Consider the following 18,999-nt stretch of genomic DNA (forward strand, 5'->3'; position numbering starts at 1 on the left):
CTACCTCTCAGAAGGCTCGAGGTGCCACACGCTGTGGGTTCGCAGAAAAACCGACCGACCAGTGCAGCCACGGAGATCCATGACGAGCGGGCACCATGCAGAAATGTCCTTGCAATACGTTCTGCTTTTTTTCGTCTTGCTTTCGCTTCCAAGAGTACCGCTCCGGCTGTATGTCCGTAACTCAGTCCGTTTCTTTATCCATGACAATCAGTGATTGAAGAGGGTACTATGTGATTTTCTTAAGTGTATGTACTGCTGAGCATTTTGTTATTGTCTGTGTGAATATATATATATATATTTTTTTTTTGTCTACTTCATTTTTTAAACTAATGAGCTATAGGTACTCTTTAGTCTTTTATACTGATGGGAATCAATGACTTTTAACTGAGATAAAGTCACTTCTTTGCTGAATGTAGAATATAACGTTGCACCAACAGAGAACAATAATTAAAAATTATTTGTCAGATTTTAAAACTATTTTTTTTCTTAAACTGATCATATTCTGAAGCACTTTAAACAATCTACACAAATATTTAACGCAAATATTTTATTTGACATTTCAATTTGTAACTTTCTTTTTTTTTTCAAAGAACTTTTCAAATATTTTCAGATGTCTTCCGGTGGTCAGAAACATTGAAAATCTCAAATTGTCTTCCCATGGTGCACCTGTTCCTGTATATTTGTGGTGATCCCTAGTTAGGGAGTGGGAGTGTGTTTGTGTTGGGTGGGGGTGCTTAAGACTGAACTGCTCAAATCAGATTCTTCTTCCTTACTTGACAAATTGTTTTTGTGTTTGTATCAGGATGTGATTATTTGCTGTGATGGGAATTTGGGGAAAACGGCCTGAAAAGCCCAAGCCGATACTGCAGAAGAGCGACGCATAGAAGCTTGTTTTCTGAGGTGTTTATGATATTAAGTCTACAGTGGTCATGCCTCAACAGGCCACTGGTTTGGTCCCAGTAGTTGACCAACGTAAAACGCTTTGTAAAAAAGTTGAAGTGTTAAAGAGTGGGATTTTAGGCACCTCTAAGGCAAAGGTCACAGCAGGTGCGGTCTTTTGCCCCCTGTATCACCAGAACCACCCCCGCTGCATCTCAATAGCATTAAGGACTCGGCTGTGGATGAACGGGGCAGCACCCGACTGAACCTTCACACTGCTGAGCTGCCCCACCCCCACCCCCCACCCCGTTCTGCTGCGTTCCCGGGACAGAAATTGATCTGTATATGTTGGAAGATGTAACATTTTATGTAAAACGATATATATAAATGTAATAGTCGGATGCCATTAGGATAAAAATTTCTCCTTTCTCTTAAAGGATGGTTCTCAACAAATAAGTGTTTTTTTAATGTGTTCAATTCTTTCTCTCCAGACATCCTTTCTGTCCTTACCACGGGTTGTCGTTTTTTTTTTTTTTTTTTTTTTCTTGATAGCTGTCGTGACATTTTCTGATGATTGAGGAAACACTGTAATTCTCGAATGAAACCGTTTAACTAAAAAGGCCAAAAGGAGCGTGCATTTGCGCACGCGGCGCGTCGCGAAGGCACCTGGTCACCACGCCACGGGATTCCGCCGCGCTCTGGCCCTCGTGACGCACGACTGCTGATCACAGGCATTCACTGTAAAGTAACAGATGGGTTCAGTCGGCAGTCACAAAGTGTTCTCTCATCAGGGAAGCATGCTTTATCATTATTTTGGAACATATATTGTTACAATCAGTTACTGTATGATTTGTGCATTAAATGTTGTCCCCCACAATCACTTACTGGATTTCATGAGCCAGCCTACACTACGGATGAAATTCTGTGTTCAGCGTAAAAAAAAAAAAAAGACAACTTAAAGTGGAAAGAGGAAAATAAAGTGACTGTCTTTGACCACTGCTTCCGTTGTGGGATTCGTTTTTCGATAAGTGCAGAACTCGAGCAGATCTTAGATGGGCCAAAATCAAACCTTAAGCCCTAAAACTCCAGGTCAAGTTATTATTAATTACAATAAGCGTAATTCTAAGGCAACTTAATATGCATCATCTATTAGTTATCCAGTAAGCACGGTGCTAATATGAAAGGTATGGAAGCGCGAGAGTGAGGCGTCTGGCGCCACCCTTGATTTAGTAGGTCAATTCTCCCTGTAGCTTGCACGCGCCTGATCCATCCGATCCACTTCTATCAGCGCCAGATGTATTGGCTCATGGTTGCAGGTGCACTGTGGGGTGGTGACCCGAGGGAGTTTACCCTGCCCGTTTAACTGCAGCAATTATTTACCCACAACGGTACACGGCAAAAATTGTGTTGCATCAGCAGGTTGCTTCATTCATGAGCTCTCTAGGTTCAATAATTCACCTTACTGCACGCAGCCCCGTGTGTTCGATAGTGCTGAAAGGAGCATCTGTTCGGTGAAAAGCTAGCGGGTGCGGAGTGTCTCTCATTACAAGCGCGGGTCACGTACAAAAGCATTTAAAAGGACAAGTCGTGGTGACGGCACGTTTTTATACATGTTGCATAACATACAAAATGTACTATTTACCAAAACGTAACTCCAACACGGTCGTGCATGTAACCGGAGCCGAATGTTCGCATACTTTACATCATTGCACATAACAGATCTCCCCACGCGAGCGGGTTTAAGGCGCGATGCGGCTCTAAAGGCCTTCACTCTGTAAAACGTCGCGCAGCAGCCGTTAGCTGCTACTTTGATCACCTGCCAGCTCGAGGCCTTTCGAGTGGAACGTTCTGTGCCGCGCATGGGACAACGGGGGTGCACGCGGATGAAAGTGATACCGGCAGCAGGTCAGCAGCTAGACTTCAAAAGCACGCATGCGAGGCCAAATATCGCGAGACGTATCCACTAAACTCGCCTTAGTTCAAGAGGAGAGCTAAAGCAGATTAAAATGACCTGTTTAATTTTGGGATTAAATTGTGTTTCATAATCCCAGTCCTGCGTTCCCACGGTCATCTTTGCACTCCGCTGACGCACCTGACCGAATATACGAGAAGCTGAATATTACTTAAAAAAGCAAAAGCAGCTTCACTGCGCCTCTGTAACTACAGACAGCTGCAGAAACTATGGGCCTAACCTGCAGAGCAAGAACGCAGTATAATTCAGATCTAAGAAAAAGCCTTAACTGAGCTAAGAGTCTCTTGCGCACTACAAATGGGCTGTCGATGTTTATAAATAGTATATTTTATCCGAGCCCATCTTAAAGGGTGAGAACTGCACATGCTTGAAGCTTCTTTTGAACTTCATATCTCGCGAAAGCACGTGGGAATGTTCTTGAAATGCAATACAAATACTTTTTTTTTTTAAATAACCTTGGATTGTTGTTTAAATCACTGAGTCACAGTGAGATATCGTGTTGGGTTAAATTGTAACACAATTATTTTTGGCATTAACCCAACAAGGAGGATTTCGCTCAACGGAGTTTAACGGTTCATCTGGTGACGCTCCAGTCACAAGCCTCTGCTTTTAACGCCATGCACAGCAAATACGATACACGGCCTTCGGACCTTGTGCCTTTTTCATCGTATAATGAAAAGAAATGTCAATCCTCGGGAACCGCTCAGATCCACCTACTGGACTATGAATGAAGTGCACGTATTTCCATGCGTTAGCGCACGTCATCACAATATGGATATTAGTATCATGAAGACGGAGGAGAAATGTCAAGATAATTTAGCTAAACTGGCTAAATTTAGGCTGGGATTAGAATAAAAACTATAGGAAACATTTGAGTATGAGTATTTCGTGTACTAAAATAACTCGATCATAACGTTTAGTTGCATTTTATGATAATTGGAGTTTGACTATGGGCGTAATAAATTTGATACTGTGGGCATTACATGTAAAATTGCGCATTCCTTTTTAGTCTCATTTCATAGTTGTAGTGTATTCAACTTGTTAAATTCCGCTTTCTTTATATAATAATAATAGTATAAAGTAGGATACATATACGAGAGTAGTAGTGTGATGAAGGTTTCGGAAGAAACGGGACGTTTCGCGCAGAGGGTGAAGGGACCGTCACTGTCTGTGCACAAAGTCTAGTGACGAAGCTTTGGCCTCTTTCTGAAAATGGAAACTACAAATCCTCGTATGCGATCTCACAATACAGTTAATTTAATTGTGGTATTTATTTATGTCTACTTCAAGTTTCGGTTGATGTACGTGCGAGACACTTAAAAAGTGAAACCTCGATAAAAAAAATGTTATCACGTCGATCGGGGGTTTGAGGGTGGAATCAAAAATGAATGATTAACTCAAGTAATCTTAAATTACAGTGGTATATTATTAAATGCTTTGAGTAACCTTTGGTGTCTATGTAAAGCTGTCCAAGTTGTGATTAGTGAATGAGTATATGAGTAGATCATTTCAGACACAGCTTCGGAGTCGTTAACCTTGCAAGGTCACTGACACTCTCACACACACACACACACACACACACACACACACACACACCTGAAGAAGAGCATTGGACACACCTCACTGAGATTATGTGCACTTGGGCAGAACGTTCTGATTGACAGTTAACCTCGAGAGGCGCAAGTAACAAAAATCCCTTGAATTAAACGATAAATAGGACAAAAATTGCTAATGCTAAACGATAAATAAAGCAATAAACACTAATATTACATAAAAAATTAGGCCAGACAGAGAAATGGGCGGAGTTTCAGAAATGAGACAAGACACCATAATATACAACAGTAGCGTTCAGTTTTTCAATCATCTTATCGTTCTTTGAATCAAACCTTTCCACCCTCATGCAAAATCCCACTTGGTGGTGCACGACAAAAAGGGAGATAATGTATTACACACCTCAAATATCTCTGAAGAAGATTCCAGATGAGTAACTGCAGTGTACCTTACTAAGAAATGTAGATATAGTCAAAGTTATAGCAAAAGCACACAAAGCTTCCAGAGAAAGAGGACATTTCGGACAGAGAACCATCAGCTGATAGGGCCTCTGTACGAAAAGTCCTGTTTCTCACATGCAGTTTTACCGACCAATAACCATGCATTTTCATCAGGTTCATTTTCATCACTTAGTATTTGCTACTTCCCCTCACAGCGAGCTTGTAGCCCAACTGGATAACTAAAGACAGATCAAGTCTTTGCAAGAATATTTACATGTTACAGCTGCTTGCAATGACATATTTACATGTGTACACACGTTCTGAAGTACGGTTCTGACTTAACTTTTGTTCAGCTCAGTGTAAACAGGCTGTAGTTGAGGCCTTAAAAGACCTCCTCTTCGTCTACACCCGACAGAGCTACAGAGAAACAAAGCATACCTTCACCGGCTTATACACATCAGATAATGGTCAATTATTTCCCGTTTTAGTGTTACGTCCTCATTTGATCATATGTACTAGTGCAGCCACCGGTTTCGCAAGTCGGAATGAATTAGCATTTTTGAAAGGTGGGAGAACACTGGAAGAAACAATTGGAGAAGTAGTTCGCTAGGTATGTATTAAAGTAACGTTGTCGGAATACCTCCCGTTACTTTTGGAAACGTTTTTAAAGCTATAAATTGTCAGAGATCTGCAGCAACGCGGAGTCACTGTGGCCACAAACATTCCTATCATGAAAAATAAGTTTATGAATGAAACACCAAGTTTGTACATAATTTCAATGTTAATATACCAAACTGCATTTATGAAAGATAAACGATTAACCAGGTAATAAAAGCAATAAAAGCTAGGGAAAGGACATCCCTCCATGTATCAAACGCGACATGTTGAAGCAGGAACAAAACACAAGCACTGAACCATAAATAAAAAAAAAAACGTTTACTCGCAAACCACAAACAGAAGCAAAAAAAAACAGGCTTTGCAAAGCGCCTGCACACACCAGAAGGCTGCAGTCGGCCACTTGTGGGGTTTAAACAGAAAGAGATATGACTGAGGAACAGCTGTAGGCGATGACCATTAAGTGGGTGATTGGGCCCGGGGAAGCGACATGAGCGGCATGACTGGTGTGTGTGGGTGTGTTAGTTATGTGAGGGTCGGCTGGATAGCGGCCAGTGCGTTACAAGAAAAGAAAACAAGCGAAAACAACTTTCTTTTCATTTTTTTAAAGTGCATTTTGTGCGCCTTTATAAAGGACTGGCAGAGCACTGTCACTGTATGCTAATCGGATTTGAATGCAATTTTAAATGAAATAGATTTGCCAAAATTAACAGTAAATAGATCAGGTCCTTTGTAGATTTGTGAAAAGCAGAACCTCAGTGACTGCTGGTAGACCGTCCTGTAGAGACACAGTAAGAATCTGGTGGGCTGGGTACCCCACCACGTTTTGAAAGCCTACTCTGAAAATATTATTGTTTCCTCTCCAAGCTGCCTGGCTCATTTATTCAGCTTTGATTTGAGTGACGTGTTTAATTTAATCAGTAAAAGGAAATGTATCATGTTACTAATGACAGAATCAGAAAACATTTGTGCTTAGGCTATATTTTGTCACACGATGCCTAGTTAAACGCAGCACAACTGATATTTCGTGAAGTATTTTTTTAGTCAAAATAAACTGGAAAGCGATTGTACTACAAATATATATTTAAACCAAGGCTTGACAAACGCAAAACGTTTGTGAACCTTTTCTTTTCAGTCCCGGCGCTGATTTCTTTGGAGTGAAGACGAGGACTTGATATCTTAAAGGAAACACGAGTTTGATGGGTAGCCGAACTGAATGCGCCTTTCGTTCCTCAGCACTGTAAGCCTTTGCGAAGACCGTTACACGGTGGGAGAAACGCCGGGACCACCTCACATAATGATTATAATAATCGATTGGCGTGCCCTGTCCACACACACAAAGATGTCTTCGCAGTCCTGAAGGCTGTGGACCTCTACATCACGCCCTTTTAGTCAGGACGGAGGTGTCATGTTCTGTCTGCAGGCTCATGAACAACTCAGCAGATGTGTAAGTGTCCGTAAGATCAATATTCAAAAGCAGGCCAGCACTGCGGAGACTCCTTCCACCCCTAGCTGGTAGGCTCCACCTCCGCAAACAAACCACAGACAGGTTTAGTTCGTTTTTGCATCACCGAAAACGAAGTTTACACCGAACCCTTGGATCTTTCTGAGAATACACTCCCTAAAATTATTCTTCGGTGGTAGGTCACGGACCTGTCTACTTAAAAACAAACAAACTGCCGAAGACATGACGTTGGAGACTGCAGCACTCGGCTGCGAATGAGGCGTAATTTGACCTGTTTTGAAGTGGAAGGAGTGTATCGTCTCATAACGACGATCCTACGGGACATAACATCCGGCGTTCAAGTCAGCGATGCCGAATATAAGAAGACAGAAAAGGGACCGTTGTTAAGTTGTTATGCAAGCCTGCTATTTTACAAATGCACCAATAATAAATATTTACCGCATTTTTTTTTTTTTCTGGAACCGTGACGGAAGTTACCTTTTTTATTTCACGATTGCAAAACGCCGTGCATGCAGACTATTCCATTTGACTTTGCCCACCCCTGAACTCCCAGTTAGTGGAGTTGCATCAGTTACACAATAAGTTGTGTTGAAATGACAAATATAGGACTCTGCTACCTCTATTAGTTTACCGCACTATTTCGAGCGAGTGTGAAACATTTCAGTTTGTTTCTTTCCGTACAGGTGTTGTATAGTTGTCAAGAGCTACCATCTAGAGGATTCAAATGGTATAGGAATTCATTTGCACCGAAAACGCACGTTACACGCTTCTGTAACGCACCAATTCCACCGGTTTCAGGCATTTTTTGTTAGAAGAAAACTCAAGCCATTTTGTGCGGAATCCACAAAACAAACTGTTCATAACTCTGTCGAATTGTAATTCCAAGGTCCTTTCCAATGTAACTTTCTTATGATTACGAAGTTTGTAGTCTCCTGAAGGAAATGTTTGTATATTATTAATATCAATATGCAGTATGTATGTAATACTTTATGCACACAATGAACTCAGTAAAGTGGAGATTTATGGACCCGGCTTGTTAGCGTCACGAACTGCGCAATATGCCTTTTCTTGATCTGTTCAGGGGATCTGAATCAAAACGTATATAGGACCATTTTATCCAGGTAGAGAAGAGTTAAGCATGGCTTAAAATTCTCAACAACGTCAAGAAATAAACAAATAAACCAAAAAAGCATCTCAGTTGGATTTCTAATTAACCAACTGTCTATAAAAATAACAAGATGAAAAATAAATAAGGTTTAGCTACATTTGGCAACTCTAGCTTAAATTATGACATTTAAATATTTTAACAGACACCCAGGTTTTTTTAATGACTTTGATTTCAGTTGTACACCGTCAATTAGTATTTAAAACATAACTAATGTATTACTCTAAGTTATGTGGTATAAACACTACTAAAGCCTTACTCCGTATATTATGTGATAATAGACATTGCTATTATCCTATTATGTATATTATCAAGAAGACGGTGAACAGTCTACCAAGCTGGTAGGCTAAACCTTAACCTATTAAATAAAACCCTGTTCATGGTTGGGGAAGCACAGAAATAGTTTAAGATGGACTGAAAATGACGTTTGCCACAAATGCCAGGACTACCAGTCAGCTTTTTATTTACCAGTCAGGATTTATTTAGGTCTAAGGCGAAGTCAGCAGCTAATTCAGAGTATTCTTCTCTAACATTATATTTCACGATTTCTAGTGGTTATCGAGCCACTCGTCAAAATGACTCTGTAAAAGATTTCATATGGGCTTACTGCGTTTTCTTTTTGTCTTTCTTCCCTTCAGATATCTTACGTTTCTTCTTAAGTTAATTAGAAAAGGATGCACTTTGGTACAATTTCACTACAGGAAGGCGGATGGCGGTCATATAACCTTTCTTTTTTTGTGGCGTTGAAAACCTAACTAAGATTGACGGCCTAATATCGCAGCAGCCCATCAACTGCCAGCTACTTTTCAGTTATCGCTTGTTAGTTAACTAGTTATGTTAGATTTATAGCTCCAGAGCACAACCAGAGCATGTCCTGTCCGCGCTAATCTTACTATATTTGCGGTAGAAAATGCATAGTTTTAATATATGCAAAAATACAGCAATATAACCGTAGCTTTAGTTTTATGTGTGTCAAAACATGTTTTAGCATGCAAACAGAACTTGCCCTGTTATAACCACTTAGGCTGTTTAGGTCATTTTAGGTCAATAAAGTAATTATTTGCGTCGCCTGACCAGCGGGTGGCAGTGTTGTACTTGGCGCAACTTACAAGGCGCATTAAAAATCGTAAACGAGGGGGTTAGGGGGGGACATATGAGACTAGTAGCGCTCCATGTCGAGATCAGCCGTTTGGAGCGCAGGCTCTTAAAATGCTGCTGGACACGACATGCGTTTTGCGGTCCTGCGGCGACCACGAACTGCAACTGCATTAATATCCGAAGCCAAGTTAACGGGCGTTGCGTTCAGTTTGCGTGACAGCGCGGCGACATCTTCGCTTGCGGATCGTAGCCGAGACGGCGGCGCTCGCAGGCGTCTCCTTCTTACGGATGACGAACTCCTCCGCGCCCTGCGATGTCGCGTCGGTCTGGCGTGTGGAAGCGGGCGCGTCGTGACGCCGGCGCCCTGCGCCACTAAGCACAAGCGACGCCCCCCTCAAATTTGGGCTTCCTTGCGCGCGGCTGCTCGCGATGACGGGCCGGGTGCACGCGTGGAGGCGCTTGCCCGCGCTCGCGGCCTTGCCGAGGTGCAGACGGTGGACGCTCGGGGTTTCCGGCACCAGAGCCGCTCCGCGCCGAAGAAGGATGGACTACCAGGTGAGCGGTCGTTTTCGGAACAGTCTCGGTGGCTGACGGAGTCGTTTGAGAAGAAGGACAAGGAAACTTTGACCGCGGCGGGGAGGGCGGGGGGGATGTCCCGGGCTGCGGTTTTGTCTTCGCGGTTGTCTCTTGACCTGCTGAAGATGTTAACAGCCGTTCGCCTCTGGACACGCAGCTGTCTGCGTGTCTGTCTGTCCAGCGAAACGCGCTGGACTCTGCTGTGTCCCTGGACAGGCGTCGTCCCTCTCCGTCAGCCACGTGCTTACTAACTCGCAGAGCAACTTAACGGTGCTCCAAGAAGCGATTCAAAACTCACGCCGGTCTAGTAAATGGTCGGTTAACTCCAACTTTGCAAAACCTTTCACTGCATTAAAGCTGATTTGGCATCAGCATCTTTTAAATCAAAGGTTAATGTAAGCAGAAGCTTAGCGAATACCCAACAAATGAATGTAAGGCGATAGTGGCACGCAAGCCATGGCTTTTGCTTTGGTGGTTAGCAAGCTGCTTAAGTTACTTTAAAAAAAAGTTATGTTTTTCTGATTTTACTCTTCGATGTAATTGAACATGGCTAGCTGACTTCGTAGCTATGTAAATTTACTGGAAATCACGCATTTGTTTGGTTTCTTTTTAGGGAAAATGTGCGTATTTTAGTGGTTTCGCATAGGCTCCTATTCTTGAACGCAAAGCCTTACGCGGCTTAAATCGAATTTGTGTACTTTATTTTGTGTATGGTTAAAAAAGCACCTCTCTTCGGGGTTAACACTGTAATGGTGTCGAGCGTGTCAGAATTCAGGGTCTTGAAGTAAGCCAAAAATGTAGCTTTGACTATCAGTGACCTAAGACTTGTGTGCAGCTGTTCCTGCTGCTATTGGCTCGATATGACCGATATTGCCGCGCACATACAACGGCTTTAAATACCTCTTTATACCAGTGCCATTGGTTTCCATAGCGTCAATCGCAAATCAAAAATGTAGTTTTGATGCATGCTATGCAAAGCACAGAAGCTCTTATCACTTCTACTCTTTGCAGGATGCAGTGTGCACCCTCAACACGCTGCAGACCAACGCGAGTGCCCTGGAACAGGTGCGCAGAGAGAGGGGACACCCCGAAGTCCAGCTCCAGGCTATGTTTGGCTTCCTGAAGAGAGCAGGCCTCACGGTACCGTGACACTGTAGAACCCTGGCCTCAGTTACTCGGGGAACACGCACGACACTTATCATACACATCAAAACACTTTGTCTCTCCCTCATCCATACACGTATGCCTGGTTTAACTGTACGATATTCGAGTTTACTGGTTTTGCATGCCTTCAGGTAGAAGAGCTCGATCATCTCAACATCATACATGTGACCGGGACAAAGGGAAAGGTAAGTGGGGTGTGTGGACAGTTCGTTGTTTCAGAGTAGATAAGAGTATTCTGATGGACGAGTAGTGAAATGATCCTCACGTGGGAAATGGTGTTTATCTCCCCAGGGCTCGACGTGTGCCTTCACAGAGCAGATTCTTAGGAGCTATGGATTTCGCACAGGGTTTTACAGGTACTGCAGAACGGCCGACCCGGAACAGCTGCGTATGGCTCGTGTATGGTGGAGTTCAGACTTGTCTGTGTCTGGTCAAAGTTCAAAGTCAGTTGCACCCAGATTGTTGCTAATATAGACAATGATCTTAGGTGAGTGTGCCAGTCTGGGTGTGACGCGAAAGAGACGTGTGTGTGTGTGTGTGTGTGTGTGTGGATTGAGTTCAGGTCATGGATGTTTGAGACAGAGCTGTGTGTCTGTTTGGTTTTTTTTCTCTGCCTTTGGACGTTACCACTCTTTGGGGTAATCCATAATGTGAATGCCAGGATGGTGATGTCGGCACAGTTGGCCTTTACGCTACGGGGGCTCCCCCCATGCAGTTGGTTTGACCCGCTGCACCTCAGAGGCCACCTGGTTGGCTCCTTCTCAATGTCGCGTTTCCGTCAGTGCCTGCGTGTTTCTCCTCCAGCTCTCCACACCTGGTGCAGGTGAGGGAGCGCATCCGTGTCGACGGCCACCCCATAGGGAGGGACCTCTTCGCTAAGTACTTCTGGGAGGTCTACGGACGCCTGGACCAGACCAAGGTGGGTGTGGCACTTGGCCAGTTTGCAGTGTGCCGTGCATTTGCAGGGCCCGCTTTGCTTTGCTTAGTTTGTCCCACGTGCCCGATCTCACGCCTGGTTAACCAGAAAACGGCCCCCTCTAAATGACACGGGCTTGGCAGGTGTGTGATGCAGAGACGGAGGCCAACAGCTCTGTGCACGCGTGCGCACAAAAATGTCCCTCTTGCATACGACAGCCCCGTAAAGAAGTGCCATTTGATATTGAGCTAAATTGGTGAGGCAGCGTAATATTCAATATTGAGTGAAACCAACGGTCAGCCTGTTTATATAGGGATCCTCCTCCTTTGGTGGACACTGGACTATGAGAGAGAGATGCAACTTCACGTCAGAAAATCACTGCAAAACGCGAGAGAATACAATGTAGAATTTAATGTTACGAGAACTGAGACAGTAAGTATAAATGACAAACACGACGTCCTAGTGATGATGGGTATGTTTGGAGTCTGGGTTTAAAGATTGAGGGTGTATCCGAGTCCTGAACTGAGGCAGGGGGCGCGTTCCATAGTTGCAGGGCCTTGTCAGAAAAAACTTAATCTCCTACTGTGGTTTTTCTAATTTGAGGAACTGACGGACCAGCGCTTTGTGACCGGAGTGTGCGTGCTGGGTTGTAAGACTCTGCGAGCTCACAGCAGAGCCAAACCATGTTTTAGATGTTTATAGGAGTCCCAAGAAGTATTTTATAATCCCTGGCAGCTAGTGCAGGCGTGAGGGTAGAGGCGCGATGGTGTCAAGTTGTCTGGCTCTAGCGAATACTAGATACTGCTACCTGAAACGGCTGGAGTTTGTTTAGTGGCGTGTTGGAGCATCCAGCTAGAGGTAAAGGCATGAATCGTCAGTGTTTTTGCAATTTTGGCAACGTTACACAAGTTGAAGAATGTGATTTTCCGCAAGGTTGCAAAGGGGAAGATCACCGTCTTGGGTCAGTGGTTTTGGTGGTACCATACCTAACGGCATGTTCGCAAATGACAAAACGGAGTAGTAGCTTGTAAAGAGAATAGTAACGGGCCAAGCGCAGATCCTTGGGGCACCCCGTTTTTCATTAGTGCAAAATCAGACGGTTCATGGCGGTTAGTCAGATACGATTGCCCTTTGACCTTTTGAACTCTCTTGCTCTCTGACCTTTTAGGATACCCATGGTGGCACCATGCCAGCGTATTTCCGTTTCCTCACCATCCTTGCCTTCCACGTTTTCCTTCAGGAGAAGGTGAGTGGCCTGTGTGATGTCGCCTGTTTTTTCCAGTGTGCTTGAGCAGTGTATCCGAAAAAACTAGAAAGCAGAGTCGTTCATCGACATAGTAATCTGAAATTGTATTCCTGCTTTTCCCATGATGCTGTGTGTGGGGGGGGGGGGGGCGCGTCTATAGCAGGAGAGAAAGGACAAACTCCACCCAACCCCTTACTGAATAGCACAGCATGGCCTCACGTGGACGTTGGTTTCTTGCCCCGTGCTTTGAACCTGTGGCCTAGTCAGGTATGCGAGTGTTCTCGGAAGCAAGCTAGGCATGTCACCGGCCCATCCTCAGAACGACCGCTGTAAACGTACCAAGTTGTAAAAAAATGAGTAGAACCGTGCATTTGCTGAATTGAATTTTTCATCCATGACTTGCACAAAAATGTGCAGAGAGCATGAAAACCGTGACGCAGGCGGTCAACACGTGCACGTCTGTACTAATGAATGACTAGCTTACCAAACACCTGTTGTTAAGCATGTTAATTTTAGCATTGTAGCTAGATTGGTTTACAAAAACGTCACATCAGCAAAGTGCCGTTACGTCAGTGACAGCTGTCAGGAAAATGTTACCTAGTTATTAAGGTGTGTGCGTGGTGGTGGTGATGTGGTTGTGTATGTCAGGATGACGCACTTGTCCAGCTCATATTGGCTAAAAATCGGTTCAGTATTCTTAATTAATGCTGTTTTAAATTGGCAGTGAAATGAGAAGGGCTGCTTTTGCCCAAAAGGGGGTGGGGCATTGAGCAAGGGCGGGGTAGCTAGATGCTCTTGCCCAAAAAGGGGCGGGGCATTGCGCAAGGGCGGAGTAGCCGGATGGTATGTGGCGCGCTCGGCAGTTGTGATGGTGGCACAGCTGGTCTTTTGATGTGGTTTTGTCACCAGCCAATTCCAAGTATCAAATCTCAGTTAGACGTGATGCTGTTGTCTCCGCTCTGCCACGAACCAGGACTGTGTGTGTTTTTGAAACAATATAACAGTAAAATTAACGATTGTTTCAGGACTGTGTTTGTGAAAGGGCCCCGGTTTGGTTGGTGGGGATGGATTTTGTGTGTGTGCATGTGCGTGCGCACCCAGTGCATCTTCACATTGCAAAATGCTAGACTGGTAAACCGTCTCTGTTTGGGTTCATCGGTTTAAAGGTCGTCTGTCCACACTGGGACAGCGGTAGAGTTTCCATGCTCTGAAAATTCTGTGAAAATTGGATCTGTTGACCCAAAGAGATGCCACACGTGATCTTTTGCCTCTACTGCATGCATGGTTAACCTTTTCGTGTGTGTGTGTGTGTGTGTGTGTGTGTGTGTGTGTGTGTGTGTGTGTGTGTGTGTGTAAGGTGGACGTTGCTGTCATTGAGGTGGGACTAGGCGGAGCCTATGACTGCACTAATATCATTAGGTAAGAACTGCACCATCTTAGTCTGTTCACATAATGCGTCAGCTTGAAAGATTGGGAAGTGTCCTTGGGTTGTAAACAGACGCTATGTCAGTGTAACTTTATCAGACTGCTGTCTCACTCTGACATCTGGAGGGTGTGCGTCTGTGGAGGGATTTCTATCCCCTGTCACAGCTGCAGTTTAGTGAGTCTAGACTCTGTTTCAGAAGAGTCTGAGACTTTTTTGACTTGAGCCAATCGTTGGTCCATACTTAATTTAACCCAATTACGTATCCTCAGAATACATTAAAATTTACACAACGCATGCGTGTTGTGCATAATTTACTGTATTCTTTTATACACATCGTTATAAGCGCAATATTTGAGTTTCAGTATAGACACCTGTCCTCGCAAAGGCTGACGTTCACAGACCAGAAGGCCCCACACTGCTTGAGTAATGGCTCCAGAGTGCGGCCTTCCAGTTCTTGGTGTACAGGGGGCGCTGTTCCAGCTGTTCGCCCTGCTACTGAAAGCGGAAAAGCGGTCTGTAGGTGCGATCAGGACTCTAAAACCGTGTTGGAAAGCTGTGGGTTTGTGTATATGTGCAGGAAGCCATGGGTGTGTGGCATTTCCTCATTGGGCATCGACCACACCAGCATTCTGGGGGACACGCTAGAGAAGATCGCTTGGCAGAAGGGAGGAATATTCAAGGTGTGTGTTCGTGCGTGTGGTGCCAACCCAACACATGTTGCCCTGGAAACATGTTCTCTTGCGCTTATGAAATGAAATGGTCATTTTTTTGGGGGGGGGGGGGGGTTTGTTAGCCTGTGGTGTTTATGACATGCATTGTCGTTGGGGGGTGGTGGTGTTGTAGCCTGGAGTCCCAGCATTTACAGTGAAGCAACAAGAAGCACCCATGACGGTTCTGCAGGAGAGAGCCAAGGACATTGGTGTAAGAGAGAGAGACGCACACACACACAGCCATTGCGTGTTTCTAATGGTCACTGAACATCTTCCTAAGTGTGTGTATGTGTGTGCGCGTACGTGCGTGTGTGTGTGTGTGCGCGCGCGCGTGTGCGCCCCTGCCTCTCCCTGCACGTGCGCACAGTGCCCCCTGTCCGTGTGTCCCGAGCTGGACCAGTACCAGTCGTCGGTGTCGGGCCCCGTGCGGCTGGGACTGGCTGGGTTGCACCAGCGTTCCAACGCCTCCCTCGCACTTCAGCTCGCCCACTGCTGGCTCCAGAGACGCTGCAGCGCGGGTGGGGGTCAAAATACTTCCTTAGCAGTTTTAGTTTTTCAAGTTTATTTGTGCATATGCGCATTAGTGTGTGCGCGAGCGTGCGTTAACCCACCTCTTCCTATAGCAGAGGCTGCCGTGGCGTCTGCGGAAGGTTCCGGAGGGCTCTGTGCCGCCCCGGCGTTCGAGCCCAGCCCTCGCATGCTCAGAGGTACAGCAGTACTGTACAGACCCACACCACTATGCTGTGCTATAATCTACGCCACTATACTTTATTATTCAGTGCTCTACTGTTGTTTGCTGATCTGCTCCATATACTGTATTGATCAGCTTTACTGTTCCACTATCTATTTATCTATACTGTACTTTCTGCTCTTTCAGAGAGGACACACACACACACACACACACACACACACCATCCCTGGAAGTCTTTTATACGGGATTTATAGTAGTTAATATTTGGCGCGTGTGTGTGTGTGTGTGTGTTCGCGTGCACGCGCAGGCCTGGCGGAGACAGAGTGGCAGGGGCGGAACCAGTGCCTGACGCGGAGCAGCATCACGTACTTCCTGGACGGTGCTCACACCACACGCAGCATGCAGGCCTGCGTGAGCTGGTTCAGCGAGGCGGCCGCGCAGCGCGAAGCGAGCGCCACGTGAGATTCGCCTCGCACCCTCTGCATTGGCTTTCTAAGATGTTGATGAGTAAGAGTGACGAAAGAATTTTCCGGAATACAGCTGTAAGATGTATATGTGTGTGTGTGTGTGTGTGTGCGTAGGGGTTCAGTAGTGCGGGTGTTGCTGTTCAATGCTACAGGGGAGAGAGACTGTGTTGCGATGCTTAAACTACTCTTGGTGAGACGCCAACATCAATTTCAAACCCTTCTTTAAAATCCCCTATGAAATGAGATGCTTTAGTAATGTCAATATCGTATTGTAATGTCTACGTGGACGCTCAAAAATGCTCCATGCAGCTTCAGTAATGCTGGTATTTTAACACGGCACTGGTTGCTCTGGTGTGTCTGGTTTTTTGCAGCCATGCCACTTCGATTTCGCCGTGTTCTGCCCCAACATCACAGAGACCATCGCCGCCTGCAACGCAGGTCAGCATGGCCCCGGCGGCGCTCGCGCTTGTCTGTGTAACGGCCGACACTCGCGTGGTTTTACCGTTCCTCTTCCCCTGCCCGCAGATCAGCAGAACTTTAACGTCTCCGTGGAGAACATGCTCACCCGCTGCCTGGACAACCAGCGGAGCTGGCGCGTCCTACACGGCCAGGAGGAGGAGCCGGCGGCGGAGCTTCTGATCGGCAGCGGCGGGCTCCCCCTGGTGGCAGAGCGGCGTAGCGCGACCCTGGTGTTCCCCTGCATCCTGAGCGCCCTCCAGTGGATAACGCAGGGGAGGGACTCGGTGCTGTCGGACCCCAGCAAGCACGTGGCGCCCGTGAAGGCCAGCGTGGCCGCTAAAGGCGCGCTGCTCCAGGAGGCGGCCAACATCCACGTGCTGATCACAGGGAGCCTGCACTTGGTGGGGGGGGCTTTGAAACACCTGGAACCGAGCCTAGCCTCCTAACACACAGCTGGGGGGGTGGAGAAACATCTAAGTGCTTCTTCCTGTGCCATGTTGCCATTCAGTTCCAGACCCAGTAGGTTCTCATACACTGGGCCTTGCACAGGTTACTTTACTTAATCCAGAACCAGTAGGTTCTCATACACTGGGCCTTACACAGGCTACTTTACTTAATTGACCTGCTGACACACTGCCACCACTGAGCAGGCGCTTAATGCACTTAGTTTTCACCTGTGCCTTCGTGTGCAAAACGGCCGGCTGTGCGGTTCTTCCGGTCTTTGTTTACCAGAGCCGGTTACCAAGCCACGGCTTAAACCTCTTCCGGGGCTGACTCGTTGCGTCTTTACCCAGCGTCCTGAGGAGTTCTTAACTAACTCTAATCTGAGCAGCACATTCTGGTCACTTGGCATGCAGACCTGGAATAACTAAAATGTACTGCCCTTTAATGATGTGTTGCTGTTCAAGACTAGGGTTGCCCTGACCAGAACACCTAGATGTAGGAGGCTGTTTGTGTGGGCTCTGCTACGGCCCGTTTGTATTCGTCTCTTCCTGACGTCTTGTTCGTGTTGTTGCGAATGACCTGAGGCTTGGAATAGTCCACATCTCAGGAAAAAAAAAAAAAGGGGGGGGGGGGGGGGAATTCCATTTGCATCGTCTAGCATCTGTGCCAGTCTTCATGCACCTGCGCCACTGAAATATTAAGTTTTGGGGGTTGACCAGGCAGCAGTGTGTGTAATGATCAAAATGGGCATAAGTTTTATCTTTGGGTTTTGGCTAAAGTTGCTTTAGAAGTTCAAGCAGTTCTGATCCGCAGGCACGTCTTTTTTCCCTTTTCATTATTTTAGTTCTTGGTTGAAATGTTTGTTTTTTTGTCTCTCGGGTGAAATAGGTAGATGGAAATCATTGCACTCGCATGAAGTGGTTGTTGTTTTTTTGGAAAGGGTGTTGGAACAGATTTTGGAAACGTGTGTGTGTGTGTGTGTGTGCGTGCGTGCGTGCGTACCGCCTCTTTCCACCTTTGATGTGCTGTATAAATGCGACGATGGAAAAGGGGCATCTAAATTTAACTGGGGGTGGGAGGTTATTGTCTGTATAGAAAATTGCCCCAACAGTTACCCCCTTGCATTGCTGTAGTGTACAGGGTGGACAAGATTTTTTTTTTTTTTTTTTAAGGTTTTCTGTATGTTTGATTTAATTACATTAAATAATTTGTCAGAAATAATGTGTGACTTTTTTTTTTTTTTTTTGCTCAGGTGACATTTTACATTTTGTGACCATTTCTGATGAGGTGCAGTGAAAGATCACTTTAAATCCTTACTCTCACAAACCGTCTCTTTTTTTTTTTTTTTTTTTTAATTTAGCGCTTAAGGAGTTGTTATCTTATGCTTCGTTAGTGTGGAATGTGCCGATTCGCCTCCCCCTATTGCCGAAGGCCAATAAACATTCAGGTTTCGATCTGCGGTACCATGTGAAGATGTCCATTATAATTCATCAGAAGCTCACACTTTCCCTTTGCATAATCTAATCAGACCAAAAGGTGTCGACGTTTGCTCAGGACAGCTATCGTTCAACGAGCTCCTAATCAATCTTCTCCTGCGCAGCTGCGCATAAACACTTTACTGCAAACTCTGCGGACAAAACCACCGCAAGCGACGTTCCCGCACTGGTTCTCAAAGTCGGTGTCCAACGGCGCGCGCACGGGGTCGCTGCAGACGA

The 18,999-nt window shown here is 45.5% G+C and overlaps 2 protein-coding genes across 5 annotated transcripts in view; both read left to right on the forward strand.

Moving 5' to 3' along the window:
• The window catches only part of slc4a4b (solute carrier family 4 member 4b), a 54,497-nt gene extending 52,620 nt beyond the window's left edge, over nt 1-1,877 (forward strand). For all 3 annotated transcript variants that reach the window (XM_035521168.1, XM_035521169.1, XM_035521170.1), the window contains one exon: nt 1-1,877. This exon is cut by the window's left edge and continues 1,070 nt beyond it. The gene's annotated coding sequence lies outside the window, so the exon portion shown is untranslated.
• Nucleotides 1,878-9,217: 7,340 nt separating this feature from the next.
• Nucleotides 9,218-17,903, forward strand: fpgs (folylpolyglutamate synthase). 2 transcript variants are annotated; one of them, XM_027031774.2, is made up of 15 exons: nt 9,218-9,740; nt 10,773-10,901; nt 11,057-11,110; nt 11,217-11,281; nt 11,730-11,844; nt 13,010-13,087; nt 14,445-14,506; nt 15,091-15,193; nt 15,357-15,434; nt 15,591-15,741; nt 15,847-15,930; nt 16,222-16,372; nt 16,496-16,571; nt 16,753-16,819; nt 16,907-17,903. In XM_027031774.2, exons 1-15 carry the CDS (start codon nt 9,615-9,617, stop codon nt 17,284-17,286), a joined length of 1,719 nt encoding a protein of 572 aa, XP_026887575.2. In that variant the 5' UTR covers nt 9,218-9,614; the 3' UTR covers nt 17,287-17,903. The 2 variants fall into 2 exon arrangements, with proteins under 2 accessions (XP_026887575.2, XP_026887576.2); XM_027031775.2 differs by having other exon boundaries at nt 15,850-15,930.
• The last annotated feature ends 1,096 nt before the right edge of the window (nt 17,904-18,999 follow it).

The sequence above is a fragment of the Electrophorus electricus genome, chromosome 22, assembly GCF_013358815.1.
Source record: "Electrophorus electricus isolate fEleEle1 chromosome 22, fEleEle1.pri, whole genome shotgun sequence".
Taxonomy (NCBI): domain Eukaryota; kingdom Metazoa; phylum Chordata; class Actinopteri; order Gymnotiformes; family Gymnotidae; genus Electrophorus; species Electrophorus electricus.

Excerpts from the sequence above, each read along its gene's own strand:
- fpgs (XM_027031774.2), top strand. The coding sequence starts at position 9,615 with ATGACGGGCCGGGTGCACGCGTGGAGGCGCTTGCCCGCGCTCGCGGCC. Across the intron at positions 11,111-11,216 it reads TGACCGGGACAAAGGGAAAG|GGCTCGACGTGTGCCTTCAC; the intron begins GTAAGTGGGGTG and ends TTATCTCCCCAG. Across the intron at positions 15,194-15,356 it reads AGAAGGGAGGAATATTCAAG|CCTGGAGTCCCAGCATTTAC; the intron begins GTGTGTGTTCGT and ends GTGGTGTTGTAG.